The sequence below is a fragment of the Electrona antarctica genome (assembly GCF_951216825.1).
Source record: "Electrona antarctica genome assembly, chromosome: 22".
In the NCBI taxonomy this organism is placed as follows: Eukaryota; Metazoa; Chordata; class Actinopteri; order Myctophiformes; family Myctophidae; genus Electrona; species Electrona antarctica.
This window is the reverse complement of record NC_136805.1, coordinates 36,781,645-36,796,885: the sequence shown is the minus strand read 5'-3', so window position 1 is coordinate 36,796,885 and position 15,241 is coordinate 36,781,645. Positions and strand designations below refer to the sequence as shown.

General features: G+C 47.1%; 2 protein-coding genes across 2 annotated transcripts in view; one reads left to right on the top strand and one right to left on the bottom strand.

Annotated features, from left to right (window-relative positions):
• Window positions 1–15,241, top strand: part of LOC306915129 (disintegrin and metalloproteinase domain-containing protein 12-like) — a gene marked incomplete at its 3' end in the record, with an annotated part of 95,751 nt that overhangs the window by 21,415 nt on the left and 59,095 nt on the right. Inside the window, exons 3-4 of the mRNA XM_079492378.1 lie at window positions 1,268–1,389; window positions 12,727–12,800. Coding sequence (XP_079348504.1) covers window positions 1,268–1,389; window positions 12,727–12,800 — 196 coding nt within the window. The remainder of the gene's footprint in view (window positions 1–1,267; window positions 1,390–12,726; window positions 12,801–15,241) is intronic.
• Window positions 8,013–9,359, bottom strand: LOC306915922 (potassium voltage-gated channel subfamily A member 2-like; the record flags this gene model as incomplete). Its single annotated transcript, XM_079493591.1, has 1 exon — window positions 8,013–9,359. One exon carries the CDS (start codon window positions 9,357–9,359, stop codon window positions 8,013–8,015), a length of 1,347 nt encoding a protein of 448 aa, XP_079349717.1.

The following is a 15,241-nucleotide window of genomic DNA, read 5'->3' as shown; positions in this document are numbered from 1 at the left end:
AATCGAAGAACGACTGACATAGAAACATAGCTTTTTCAGAAAACTGTCAGGATGTAGAAGACATTTTTAGAATCTGAGCTCAGGTCAAAATGGGTTAAGGAGTGATTGTTGACCCTTTTTTTAATTAGAATCCCGCCCTGTCAGTGCTTTGTTAATGCCCGCAGGAGCCCCTTAACCAAGTGCACCCACTAGCAGAAACATAGTCGTTGGGATAGTAAGCAAAGATGCTTGCTGTTTTATTTGCCGTAGATTCAGGGAATAATTCCTCGTCCACTGGAAGAATGAGATTGGCATTGAGACACCACAGGGGGGTGGCTGGGGGTCCATGCCAAGGACCCCCGGCCAGACATAGCCTCTGGCTGCCCCACCCATTAACACCTCAACTTCAACTTCAAAGAACTTTATTTTTCCTTTCGGAAACTTCTTTTGTGCAGTGGTAAAAGACAACAGGAAAACACAATACATACACAGTTACTATATGAAAAGACTATAAAAACAATAAAAGCTACTGCTTAAAAGCATAATATTAAAATCAATTCTATGTACTAATCTGATATAATATTATGCAACCTATGTGTTCACTATAGTCCATCCAGGTGAAAAGGGTGGGGGGGGGGTTCTGTTAGACAGGCCACCGGGGGGGGCGGATTCAGCCTAGGGGCGGATTCAGGCTAGGCGTTCAAAAGTCTGATGGAGGTGAGCACAAAGCTATAGCTGAGCCCTTATTAGTGGGTTTTGACGCCCTGTACCGCCGGCCTGAGGGCATTAGTTCGTAGTGGGTATGATGGAGGGTGTGTGTGTTGTCATCAACCATTTTTAGAGGCCTTTTTTATTGTCCGTTTTTTTATGGATGCTGCTGAGTGATCTTGCCACTGATCCGAACCACCCTGTCGAGAGGGTTCTGGTTGATGGCACGCATCACACCAAACCATGATGTGATGCTGAAGGTCATTATTGATTCTACAAAAGACCTGTAGAAAGCCTGCAGGATCGATGGTCCTGCCTGAGGCCGATTCTACAAATGACTTTAAATCCTAACCTTTTTCTGAAAATTACGTATGTTGGTATAATATCAGTGCATGGCACTCAAACCTTTTCATGTCAAGGACCCACAAAATGACATGTATATTTGTCCCCATCTCAAAATAATTTGTTCCAGGGACCCCCAGAAGCGAGAACCTAGAGACGTATGCGTTTAATTAAACATTATGTATTACATTGTCTGCATTCTGACATGTTTCTATTTTATGTTTTGTATTTTTTACAGGGAACCGTTTAAGAACGTCCACTCAACACAGACCCACAGTCAAGCAGAAAGACAGCGGGTCCACAATACCTCTCCTATTGGTCGGACAAGACTGGAGAGAGATCACTGTCCTCCAATCACAGGTGAGCAAATAATATCACATGTTTATTGTTTAGCTGAACACAACGTGTATCTATTTATTATAATGGTAGTAGTTCTCAAAACCTTTTCATGCCCAAATTGATATATATTTGGCCGTGGACCCCCATCTGAAACGGTTTTGTGCCAGGGACCCCCAGAAGAGGTTGTTGTGTTTAATTTGTTTTAAATTATAAACATTTTTCATACACAAACAAAATATTTGTGCGGGGGCCTATCACCATGATGTTACGCCACTGGGAATAAGGTTAGGGCGACTGTGTTTTGGTATTCCTTCAATTGACCAGAGTTCACTTCCCAGTCCACTGTTCATGTCTAGGTCTGCCCACCATCATTATTGGTACATACAGCCCTTTCTACCTAGAATTTTCCAAACAAAAATGCAAACCAAACCGATCAATTATCGATTTAATCGACTGTGAGGGTACACAGCCCTTAGATAAAGAAATCACACCCGTGTGAAGTGAGGGGCACTGTTATCATCTTCCAACATCGCTACCAATGTATATACATATTCTATGACGTAATTATCAGACAAAACAAACATCGACAAAACAAACATTAAACTCTGTCCATTTCAATGGTGTTTTTAACGTTTGTTTAAGGGAAAACAAACATTGAACCTGTATATAGGAGCGCCCCTCAAAAAAAAGGCTCAAACCGTTTCTTCGAACGCAACCGAGTCCAATTATATTTGTGTGTTTTTATTAGGCCCGAGCCCACATCTGTCCGCCGTGTCAGAGCAACACACACACACAGGCCCTGGAGGCTGTGGTCTCCGACAGGCTAATCAAACTGTTCAGATCGGCGTGTTTCTGAACACGGGAAGCAAGTACAATCTCCGAACATGTGTTCTGCATCTTAGGAAGGAGAGGGGATGGGGAAACACTGTGCGGCTCGCCGGAATGTTAATGAAAATGTTTGAAATCTGGGATCCTGCTTGACTCTTGCGTGGTGGTGAAAGAGTGCCAGACATTGAGATGAAGGGGGGGGGGGGGGGGGGGGGGGTGAGAAAGAAAAAGATCTAGACAGCTGCCGGGCATACTTAAAATCACAGCTTGGTTTTTTCCGACTTCTATTATTGAGTTCCTTTTCGCTGCCGGGTTCGTTTTGCTCCGCTTTGGCTGAGGTGTGTGCTCCTTTGTGGCATGCGGGGCCCTCCTTTAGAAAAATAAAATAAAATCATTAGAAAAACACAAACTTCAAAAGTGAATCTATTTCTGTCAAGAATAACTGTTCTGCAAAGACATACCTTTGAATGTGAGATATGAAGGGGATGCATGGGATATGTATTAAGGGCTCATGGCTCCCAGTATGACCACTTAACCTCTATGCTGACAGGGGTGCCCCAGGGGTCTGTACTTGGCCCCCTCTTTTTTACAATTTACAATTTTGCTCTTAATCCAGAGCGATTTATACTAAGCAAGGACAACATAGGGTAATACATCGAATGCATAGAAATAGTAATCTATAGGATCATAAGTAAATCAAGAACCTAGAGTCTAGAATATCCAACTAAATAGTCTTTACATTATAGGATGCCAGGTGAACATTGACCTGGCATCTGTCTATATAGCATGCTAAATTACATTTAGCCTTTGCATAAGCCTGGAAGGCCGTCGAGGCTATAGGGCAAGTGCTATGGCAAGTGCTATACGGGCTAAGGTGGAGTCTGAAGAGGTTCAAGATTGTACTTTATTGTTACATCTTGTGTACAGGTACATAAGAGTCAAACTTATCTTTGTTTGGCTTCCTTCAGACAATGCAGCCGCATAGATAACATAACATCAAACATCAATCACAGCGAGCACAGCAAACAAAGAGATAGAATAGAGTGCAAGGAAGAGCCCTTTTGCGGTCTTGTTTCCAGTGGCTTTGAAACTGCGAAAACGTTTTCCATGCGGCGGCATCTCAAACAGTCTGCGATGGGATGGGATGGCTTGAGTCCTTCATAATTCCACAAGCTTTGCTGACACAACGATCGTCATACAGGGTATCCGCTGATGCGTTCGACTGTTCGCACAACCCTCTGAATTGCTTTGCTCTTGATGTCGGTGCAGCTGCGGTGAAGAGGTGAGTCTTCAGATTACGGCAGAAGATTGGGAGTGTCTGAAGTTCTAATTGCACTGCAGGGAGTTCATTCACCAGTTTGGGAGCCAGAAGGGAGAAGAGTCTGGGACGTGAGGAGCGTTAGTCCCGGATGTTTTACTGAAGGTTCTTCCAGCTTCCCTGTGTCCGAGTGAGCAGGAGGGGTTGTCATAGAGTATATAAAAGGATAGAGACTGAACTGGCGCGAAGCTCCGCCCCCCCAGCTATTCATGTCAGTGGAAGTTGCTCAGTGGCGTTTTGAAGCACCCGGAAGACTGCCGGAAGTACCGTCTCAGAACGTCTACTTCCGCATTTGACCACCAAAGTTTGGTGGTCAAATGCGGAAGTGCAACCGAGCGCTCAATGTTAAAGCCCAGCTGCACGGGGTTTCCCGGTCATGAATCCACGGGTCCGCCTGTAGTCCCTCCTCCTACCACTAGGGCCCAGAGCTTCAACGTTGAATAGCCTCACTGGCCCCTTGGGGGTTGTAGGGTTGGGTCAGACTTTGAAGATATGGGGGTGCCATATACCTTTGGTTGTTTGTAGGCTAACATCAGTGTTCTGTACTCTTCCTCGATTCTCTTCCTGTTCTCCTCACAGATCTACTCATCAAAGGCACCGCACCAATCACATGAATGTGATTTTTTTTGTAAGACACGCTGTTGTATTAATTTGTCCTATTTTTATTATTTCTATTTTGTTTTCCTTCTTTATCGTAGGCACGCTTTTATGTTGTTGTTGTCGTCGTTATTGGTGTCATGGCTGGCACTTCCCACCTGATGTCTTTGGGAGTTCAGACTAGAGGGTAGCACGGGTCCATCAAATTGGAACCGGTCCGAAACGGGTCCGGTGATATCTGAACCGAACCGAACGGAGCGAAGAAAAAATCTAATTTGCCGCGCCCGCCCAGAAACAGCCCCGAGAAGGATTAGACGGTTTGGACCCGTTCCAAACAAAAACTCCGCTGATCCGATCCTAAATTGATTTGGCCCCATAGTGTGTCCTCTGCTATATTGTGCTTATTCTCACCATGACATGAGACTGCTTGTCTGTGAGCTGTCTGTGAGCTGTCCGAGGCAGCGGAGCAGAGGGTTGCATAATATTAGTGCATTTAGCAGCACCGACATTCTTACCGGAGCTGTCTACAATCACAACAAAACTGTCCAAGTGTCCCACATTGCTCGCTTTGATTTGTAGTTTGCTTTGCGTTTCACCTCGCTCAAGGGGGCCGCCATGATTGCATTAATATAGCCGGCGGTGTGACTGTGAGTGCGTGCGTGGGTGCGAACGTGCGTGCGTGCTTGCTCTGTCAGGAGAGAGAGAGAGAGAGAGAGAGAGAGAGAGAGAGAGAGAGAGAGAGAGAGAGAGAGAGAGACGGCATGAGAAGCATGACGAGACCCAGTCTGTTCAACAGACAATATGGAATTTAGAATGTAATATTTAGAACGCACACGTGTCTATTTGTGAAACCTATTTTTAAAGTTGAAGGGTTTAATATATATATGCTCGGATCCTCATGGGTCCTTTCGGGTAACTGCATTTCAGACGCCCCGAACGAGACCCAACAATTTAGAATGGATCCAACCCTGCCCGAGGGACAAGTCAATATTTTGGGCCCGAAACGGCTCGGTTCTCGGTTCGGCTCTCGGGTATTCGGTCCCGGGTGGACGTGTGCTACCCTCTAGTTTAGACTGATCCAGACCGTACTGAATAGCTTGCATAATGTCTTAAGATTGGGACTCACTCAAGTCCAGGATGTACAGGCCATAAGTTTGTGTACATCTGTCTTTGTGTCCTCCGAAAGAGGATGATACGATCTCCCACCATGAAACGGCACATATTATACATTGGACAAGGTCCCTTCCCCTTGGGCTCAACCTTCTTCCAGGATAATGTCTCTTGACTGAATTTCCACAGACCTGTTTATCGTTATCGTAGCCACCAAATATGTACAATTCTCGATTGTACGTAAATGCTGAATGACAACAGCGGTCTTCTGGGAGAAGCTGTGCAGAAGGTGTGTTCAGCCAGTAGTTGGTACGTATCTGTGTCAAACACTCTGATGTCGTTGTAGTTGACCCCCAGGACCCCACCGGCCGCCAAATACAAACATTTATGTCCCGGTGATGGCTGGAGGGCTCGTCTGAGGACGACGTAGAGAGATGGTGACAGAGTTCCATGCTGAAACAGGTGGTTGAGTTCTTCTGGTGTTAATTAAAGACCAGACCATTGGGGTGGTGTTCAACTTGTATACATGACATGATTCGCAACGTGGGGGTTTGTACCTCTGAGACCCCTTTTCCACCGGTGTCTCTGGGAATTATCATTCACATGACGGCAGTAAGACCAACTACCACACAGATGGAATTCAGTTTTTTTTAGCCCCTCCTATGCACAGCTTTGTGTGTCTGTGTGTACCACATAGCGATGATTTGATTGGCTGAGCACCCCATAGCGATGATTTGATTGGCTGTACGTATATTGAGGATAAAAAGTGAGGACAGAAAAGTGAGGACGCCAATTGTGATTGGCCGGAATGTGATGATGTATGTATGATGATCTATGATGATGGAACTGGCAAAAAAGTTCTGCGTTAATTTCCAGTTAATACTTTAATCGATTGCTCTATATCAGACAAAGTAGCTTGAAACAAACCTTTGAAACATGCTACTGACAAAAAGGACAAACTGAAAGCTTGTGCTACTGAGAGATGCAATACATCAGTCTACAAACATGGAATGCTGTGAAGTAAGAGGAAAAAGACAGTGATTGCTGGGCAGTGGTACAGAACTAAACCGTATTCTGGTAGACTGGGCCTGGTCAAGGGCTGAAGACGCTGGAGATATATTATAGCAGTTCCCTCCATTACCCCATGCAGGCGTGTATAAGCTTCACAGACATCCGAGAAACACAGTTATACTATTTATTACCGAAGGATAAAAACTAAATAAAAACGGATAAAATGTGCACATGTCAATAAAGACATTCGCTCCGCTGCTGGAAGTGCCATTGCACTGTTTAGCCTTGGACTAGAGCCTTGGACTGAGCACAAGAAAGGCAGAGCCTTGGCTAGTAGTGAGTACATAAATCCTTCACTGAACTCTACCGAAGAAAAATGGCAGGAAGATGTGCTGCCACCGGAAACTGGGATTTACAGCGTTTCAGAGCCCCTGAAGGAGAGTTACGACATCTCCGTTCACTTCATGGGGCCAGTCCAATGGCGGCTCTTTTACATGACTTCTACTATTGGCGAAGAGTGACAAAGTTCATCAAACTTCAAGTTCAAACTGAACCAGAAGTTTACGGAATGCATGGAGTCTATGGGCTCGCGTGAGTGACAAACGAGTACATGAACCATGTGACCGGGCTGTTTTCTGAGCTGTTTGGCCTCAGGAGAGACCACTGGCATTGGCTTTGGCATTGGCAGGACAACATCATCCATCCCCAGCAGAGGAAGGAACACTTGCTGGGTGGTGATGCTAGCACACACACGTCCTTTTGTTGAATGCACTATGCACTTTTACCAGCTCAGTGGCCTTGTGGTTAGAGTGTCCGCCCTGAGACTGGGAGGTCGTGGTTCAATCCCCGGCCGGGTCATACCAAATACTCAGTGCCTCCCTGCTTGACACTCAGCACCAAGGGTTGTATTGGGGTAAGTCCCTGTGACATACTAGTGTCATGTCCAGGGGGTGTACTTGTACACCAAGCTGCCTCACGCTACAGAAACAGGAGATAGGCTCCTGCCCTGTGGGCCTCATGGCTCGGCAAGGCTACTTACTTACTATGCACTTTTACTCTGACGAAGACAGCGGCGGACAATCATATGGCCATAAAGGGCGTACTCCCCTCCTGACAGACAGGAGAGATGGCTGCAAACTCTGTGGTGCTGCTCTGTTCACCATGTCAGCTTATTGGCAGTTGGGAGCTGATTCAGCCTTTCCTGAATGCCGGAAAAATCATAGCCGCGTGTTTTCAGCGATATTATAGTGCATTGAACTTAAACTGATCGTAAATTGTTCTTACTTGATCAAGCCGGCAGTTTGATCATAAAGTTAGCATTGATCGGTCGTCCCTATATGTTGTTAATATTCGTTATTACTGGTTAGGCTACTATTTGGCTATCGTTTTGTGAGCGAGACAGCTACAGAACAGTCACATGAGACTTGACTCCATGCAGACACGGACAATGACCCTAAGAAAGTGAGATGGCACCAGTCCATATAGGGAGCAGGAGATTACGAGGACCTTCCTATGGATCCCACCACCTCCCAATGAGCCTTACTGATCTGCTCTGGATTCCCATACCGGGGCACTAATGTCCAGTACAGCAGAGGGGCAGCAGCCCCTTTCCCACTGCTTCCATTTACAGTTAACCTGCATGCCCTCTCAAGATAACCGTCCTGCTCGGGTTATACGCCTGTGCGCATCTTAGTGATGTAAACGTAGTTGGTTTTGGTCAGGGAAGGAAGTTGCTGCCCGCTTTCTCCCGCACTGGGGGGCAGTCGTCCGTGCTGCGGTTCTACGCTTCCTGGATCTCCATGTTGAGCGTGGACCTGCTGCCGCTACTGCCGCTACTGCCGCTACTCCTGCTACTCTTCTTCAAATCGTCGTCCGAGTCGGCGGCCCCCCTGGCCATGTTCAGGTACTGCTTCTGCTCCTTGCGCTTCGTCTCCCTGTGGTAGAAGTACTTGAAGTTGGAGACGATGACGGGCACGGGCAGGGAGATGGTCAGCACGCCGGCTATGGCACAAAAAGAGCCCACGATCTTCCCCCCGATGGTGGTGGGCACCAGATCGCCGTAGCCCACGGTAGTCATGGTGACGACAGCCCACCAAAAGGCCACTGGGATGCTGCTGAACTGGGAATCCGATTCGTTCGCCTCCGCGAAGAAGACGGCGCTGGAGAAGAGGATGACTCCGATGAAGATGAAGAAGACGAGCAGGGCCAGCTCGCGCATGCTGGCCCTCAGAGTCTGTCCCAGGATCTGGAGGCCCCTGGAGTGACGCGAGAGCTTGAAGATGCGGAACACGCGCACCATACGGATGACGGACGACGCCATGCTGGCCTGCTTGCCCGACTGGCTGACCTGTTGTGTGTCTGCCAGCTCCGCGCACAGCCTGATGAAGTAGGGTACGATGGCCACCATGTCGATGATGTTCATGATGTTGCTGAAAAACCCGGCTTTGCTGGGACAGGCAAAGAACCGGACCATGAACTCAAAGATGAACCAGATGATGCAAAAGGTCTCCAAGATGAAGAATGGATCTTTGAAGTAGGTGTAGTTGCTGAGCACTCTGTGCAGGATGTCTTCGTGTTTTCGGAAGACCGGCAGCGTATCCAGGCAGATGCTGGCGATGGAGATGAGTATCACCATGACGGAAATGACACCGATGATGCGAGCGGGAACCGAGCTCTCCGGGTACTCAAAGAGAAGCCACACCCGTCTCTGGAACTCGTTCTCTGGCATCGGCCGCTCCTCCTTCTTGATGAAGCCCTCGTCCTCTCTGAAGATGTCGATGGCCTCCTCGCCCAGCTCATAAAACCGAATCTCCTCAGAGAATATGTCTAGGGTCACGTTAGCTGGCCGGCGTAACCTCCCTGCCGACTGGTAGTAATACAGGATAGCATCAAAACTTGGCCGGTTCCGGTCTAAAAAGTACTCGTTCCTGAGAGGATCGAAGTACCTCATCCTCTTCTCGGGGTCCCCCAGCAGGGTCTCCGGGAAATGGGAGAGGGTCTTGAGTTGCGTCTCGAAGCGCAGGCCGGAGATGTTGATGACCACCCTCTCGTGGTCCACTTCTGGATCGTGCTGGTCGTGAGGCTCGGCCACGACCATATCAAACACGGGGTCGCCCGCTGCGACCATGAACCTGCAGCTTTCAGGCAGGGCGGTGCCAAGTTTGCTGAATATTCACCCCCAAATAGGGAGGCTAAGAATTATGCTCATGCAACAAACAGTTCCATTGGACATATTGGTTAAATAGAGTTTTCTCCCGACATTGCTCTGTCATATATATCCATGAGTGATGTCATATGGTGAGGCCATCTGACGTGTGTCAAAACGAAAGATTTTGCGATCATCGGATCCCTTTGTACACATTTGTCAACAGACATTTGTCTGTGAATATCTGCAAAACAGTTCAACAAGAAATCTTAGTGACAATACCACATGACATGTCATGATGGATAACATGCGAGGATGTTGCGGAGGAATTTAGGATGTATTACTATTCGGAGTGTAAACCAGGGGTCTTCAATGTTTTTCAGGCGAGGGACCCCTTAGCTGAGAAAGAGGCATATTGCATATTGTGTTCAATTGTGTTGCTTCCTCATAGATAGCTTCATAGACTTACTTACATAGACTTGTTTGATCACTTCACACTTCACGCAAAGTGTGTGTGTTTTTTATATATATATTCTTAAAGCGAATATTTTTAACTCAAATCTTCTTGGAGGTCCCTGGAACAACATATACAGTATTGAGATGAGCATCGCGCCTGTCACAAGACATGCGCAGAGCAAGTTCAGTCAGGAAACTCAGTGCAGTTGCTGCCGGCCGTTCATTGGGCCGCCTCAGCATCACGTTCTCATTCACATGATTCACTTCATCCAATCAGACACTCATTCCATCTTCATACCGGCTATTTAAAATTTTCCACACCCGGGTTTTCTTTTGACTAATTTTTCGTCAACAAATAAAAACTAGACTAAAATGTTAGGAAGGGACTAGTGGACAAGAGATCCAGTACAACGGCCACGCTACACCAAGCCTTTCGCTCACAAAACGTGCACGTTTACCCCCGTGCGTGCGTTTAATTTAGGTCCAGTCCTATTTAAAAAAACGCATGCGCGGGCCGCGCGTTTAGGGTAAACGAGCGAGAAAAGCCTGGTGTAGCGTGGCCGTGAGTCATTTTACACTTGGTTGCATGCTGAAAATAGCAGATCTACAAGCTCACAATGCGTTGCAGCGCGACGCGTTGTGAGCTTGTAGAGTGTAAAATCAATCATTATGACGGCATCAAGACGGCCCTCCAAAATGCATTTCAGTCGACTAAATCAACCGAGATTTAGTCTAACCGTATGACATTTAGTCGACTGAAACTAGGCTAACACTAAAACATTCCAGGTGACTCAACTATTCAAGAGACGTGATGACTAAAACTAAAATCAAAATTTGCTGCCAAAAAACAACACGGGAGTGATTATTTTCCCCAACACTGGACGAGCAGCTCCGTCAGTCAGTGCGCCTTGCAGGGGGTGAGAGGTGAACGAATGACGTAAACCCCACAGACTGTATGCTTGTGCATGTCGTTCACCACACATGACCCCGGACGGCCCACAACCAATGTGAGCGAGAGCACGCAAGCGTGTAATCGTGTATGTGTGTGTGAGACGGAGATAAGTGTGCGAGAGAGAAAGTCGCACTCTGTACTCTGTACTATAAAACAGAGAGAGAGAGAGAGACGAATGGAGAGAGATGAATGAAACACACTACAGAGAGTGTGAGTGTGTGTGTGTGTGCGTGCGCGTTTACACAAGCACGTTTCTCCTCAGTGACAAGTAGAATGTGTCTGCGGAACCGAGATAGAGAGAGAGTGTGTGTGTGTGTGTGTGTGTGTGTGCGTGTGCGTGTGCGTGTGCGTGTGCGTGTGCGCGTGACCGGAGTGCCAGCGGCGGTGATATACAACTCGGTGCCACTTGCTCCACCCGTCAGACGCGTGGCTCTCTCTCTCTCTCTCTCTCTCTCTCTCTCTCTCTCTCTCTGCGTTCCAACTCAGGGGTGTGGAGATTATGTGGTTCTGGTTGGATTAATGTCAAATGGAATGGAAGCATAAAGCTAATCCTCTCGGCTCTTGTTCTGAGATACAAAGTAGCTTCATAAGGATTCCACAACTCTTGCTCTCGTCAATTGAAAACACGCTGTGCTCTCTTTCCGTCTCGCGGGGAGGAGAGCCGGGTGACTTCAGCTCTCGTTCCAGCTTTTGTCAGCACAGTGGAATAAATCTGCGTTGCTTTTTTCCCCCACCCCTTTTATTTTGAACACCCTTTGATCTATTTTATTGTATTATTGTTTCAGCACAACAGGGTTTTTCCCCCCCACTGTTGTCTTTATTCCATTTAGGCCTGACGTCGAAAAAAAAAAAAAAAGTCTTCTGAAAGAATATATATTCAAAGATTTGTGCCGCATTTTCTCGACTTTTCAAAAATAGCAGACCTACAAGCTCGTAGCGCGCCACTCGGTGGCGCGCTATGAGCTTGTAGATCTGCTATTTTTCAATAGTTAAGACACCAAAAGGGGTTCCCGTCCAGAATGGGTTATTAAACCTAGCGGCTAAGGCGCTGTGTATGAAAAATCGAGGCGGGCAACCATGGTTGCACAATCAAAGGGATACAGTGATTCAGTCCAAGACTAATACTTGAGGCAGAGTTGTAAATGGTTGAGCACGGGTGTCGCGCGCCAATCTATACACGTTGTAAGCTTATAGATTGGCAATCAGAATCAGCTTTATTGTCACAATACAGTTTTACAAGTAAAGAAAGTGGGTGAAGTTCGTTTTTGTGCGTAGTTCCCATTGTGTCATTTATTTTTGTCAAGGAGATCAAGGCAGGAAAAAATTAAGCTCGAGCAAAGCTTTTAGCACAAACTGTACAAGTACAGGGTTTCCCCTGTGTGGGTCCTCATGTGCTTTCTCACATCAGATATTGACAAGCCTTTGCTACAAAACTGTACAACTAAACACTTGTCTTGTTCTTTTACCACACACTACAAGTAAAAGCCTTAGAGTATATATGAATAGAGACGGCACCCGGATGAAACCCTGAGGCGAAATGGACATAGTGGCCGAATTTGATATTGCAGCGTGGGCCCAAACACATGAACGCGCTGGTCCGTTGACTATCATTGTGCACGTTCATGATGACACGTGAACGCTGAATGCCTGCAATGATAGTCAGCGGCAGCGCGTTCATGTGTTTGGGCCCAATCCATCCCAGAATGCTCTGTTCCTACCCAGAATGCACAGTGAAATCGCCTCATGCGCTTTTGAGCAACTTAATGCAAGTGGATGGGAGGAGAACTCGGGTGCCGTCTCTATTCATATATACTCTAAGGTAAAAGCAGGTGAATTTTTTGGGTGTGCGACACTACATGCGACACTACATGCAACTATGTATGAACCAGGCCTTACACTCATGTCCTCTCTCTCTCTCTCTCGCCTGTCTCGTGTCTCCAGGGTCACCCGGCGTCGCTGAGGGTCCAGATCCAAGCGGAAGGTGAACGGCTGCTCCTGGACATGGTGAAAAATGAGTACGTTCTACTGTAATTCACTCTTCTCCCCTAATCTCTATACCGTAAGCCCCAAACCACACCAATGGGTCGAGACGCAACAAAGCGGTTTTAGCATTCGTCCCAGCGGTGTGATATGTCCTGTTGCACGTCGTCGGCGCAATTGTGCCGCATGTCGACGCAAGTCGACCCTATAGTGATTCAATTGTTTCAATTCAATGGTTGCTTGCAAATACATGCGTCTACAATGCATCTACTCACGACCGTTTTGATGCAAATTAGTTTATTTGTGCAAGCTTTGTCATCGTTTTGTGACCAACATCTCACACACATGTATGGTACGCACACATGCACGCACGCATGCGCACACACACACGCGCACACACACAGCCAAGGAATAGGAAATATCCTTCACAATAACCACTAGTTTGGGGCAAGGCTCTCTTCATGTTCTGTTCTGGCTATTCTTTTGTGTTTTCCGGGAACAAAGACTTGAAAGACACAAGGTTGCTGAATAAATCAGTCGGACACTAATGAAAACCGGCATCTCCTTCCTTGTTCTTCCTCTCCTCTCCCTAGCTTTTCCTCTGATGTAGTATCGCCACGACGCACGCAGTCTGAATGTGGAACTCACCTTGCTCGCTCCGCGTTCACCCATTTAGACCCGAGGATGATTGTAAAGACGCCGTCTAAATCTTAATGCCTCGTTTAATACTTCACCATGTACGACACACGTCCTATGCTGGAAAAATAGCAGATATGCAAGCTCGCAGCATGTCTCACTCAAGATGCGCTGCGAGCTTGCATATCTGCTATTTTCGGGGGTCTGACTCCGTCATGTATAAATGAGGCTTTAAGAGTCTCAGAAGTGACGTGGACACGTTTCCGGATTGAAAGGCATAGCGACCCAGACGTTATCCCAGTCTGAATGGGTAAAATGTTATTGTCAATACTGTCGTGTCGTGGTGAGGGGGGTCAAGGCGGGGGGGGGGGGGACTGGCACGAGTGCGCGTGGAGCACCATTTGAAACACATTTCAGCTTGATGGAGACCGGTCCCGTCTGGCCGTTGTCTGAGCGAGTATTTTGTCTTCCTCACAATTCTTACTTGGTGGGGGGGGGGGGGGGGGGGGTGCTTGGCGTGGCCGGCCTCGTCCTCAGACAACGTCTCTCTCTGGTCTGTGCCTGCGAGAAGAATGGGATGTTGTGATTGATGGATGCAATATGTTTTATATCTGGCTCTATCGCCACACACGAGCAGAGCTGTGAGAGAGAGAGGGAGGAAGAGGGATGGAGGGAGAGGGGGAGGGAGGGAGAGGGAGAGGGGGAGGGAGGGAGGGAGCTAGGGAGGGAGAGAGGGAGGGGAGGTTGTTTCTCTCACTCTTGACTCTTTTTCCAGAGTCAAATATGCAAATTCTAGCTTGCATGTCTGCGGCCCGGGACGTCCCTTTCAGCACCAGCGGCCACAATTTTACGGTTTACCTGCTTTTGAAAATATTTTGATGGGAACTCAGTCAGTCACTCATTCATTTTCCATCATTTTCGGGCCTTTTATCCTTATATGCCTTCCTGTTTTTGCGCAGGTGCGAACGAACACCAGACACATATTGATATTAAGGCTGACTTGCAGATTATCAAGTTATTCAACAGCCGCGCCGTTTATAGTGTTGAGAAGTTTGAAACGAGAGCGTTTCTTTGCTTTCGGTATGAATATTTGATTTGGAGAAAGCCAAAAGAAAAGAACATTAGTGTCCCCGGTGATCAGGTGGAGTTGGGGTGGAGGTTGGACTTGGACGGACGGCAGGGGGCCAAGTATACTCCGCATGCATGCATGCATCACCCCAAATGATCCGCAGCCAGGACGGCCTGTCATCGTTGTCCGATTCCATTAAACGTACAGTCTGCAGTAGAACTTAGCACATTGAAACCGGGAAAGCATCTGTGTGAGTCATTTTAGATTCAGCTTGAAATATATATTATTTATATGTGCTGTATTATTATAACACATAAATTGTTCAGAAAACGTAGGATTTAGAAGTTATTTTGTTGCTGTCGGGCAGATTATTATTATTTTTTTAGTTTTTTAATATATTTGGGGCTTTTTGCCTTTTTGATAGATACACAGTAAGTTGAGGGGGGAAGACACACAGCAAAGTTTGCCAGGATTGGGACTCGAACCCGTAAAACTTGGCTGAAGATACCCGTTTATTATTTCGTAAATTAATTGATCATATTACAGCGTCACACAAAAGAAGATCCACGAAGCTCGGAAGCGTGGCGCGAAGCGACGTGTTTTGAGCTTGTCGATCTGGTACTTTTTTTTCGCCATCTTTGAATTTGAATCCTGAAAAGCAACGGTTTTGGACATTATGCGGTTTCAACCCGACAGAGGCGATGACGTAGAATCGGCCCCTGCAGGTCTTAGTGGGTTTACCCATTCTGGGCGGGAACCCCTTTTGGTGTT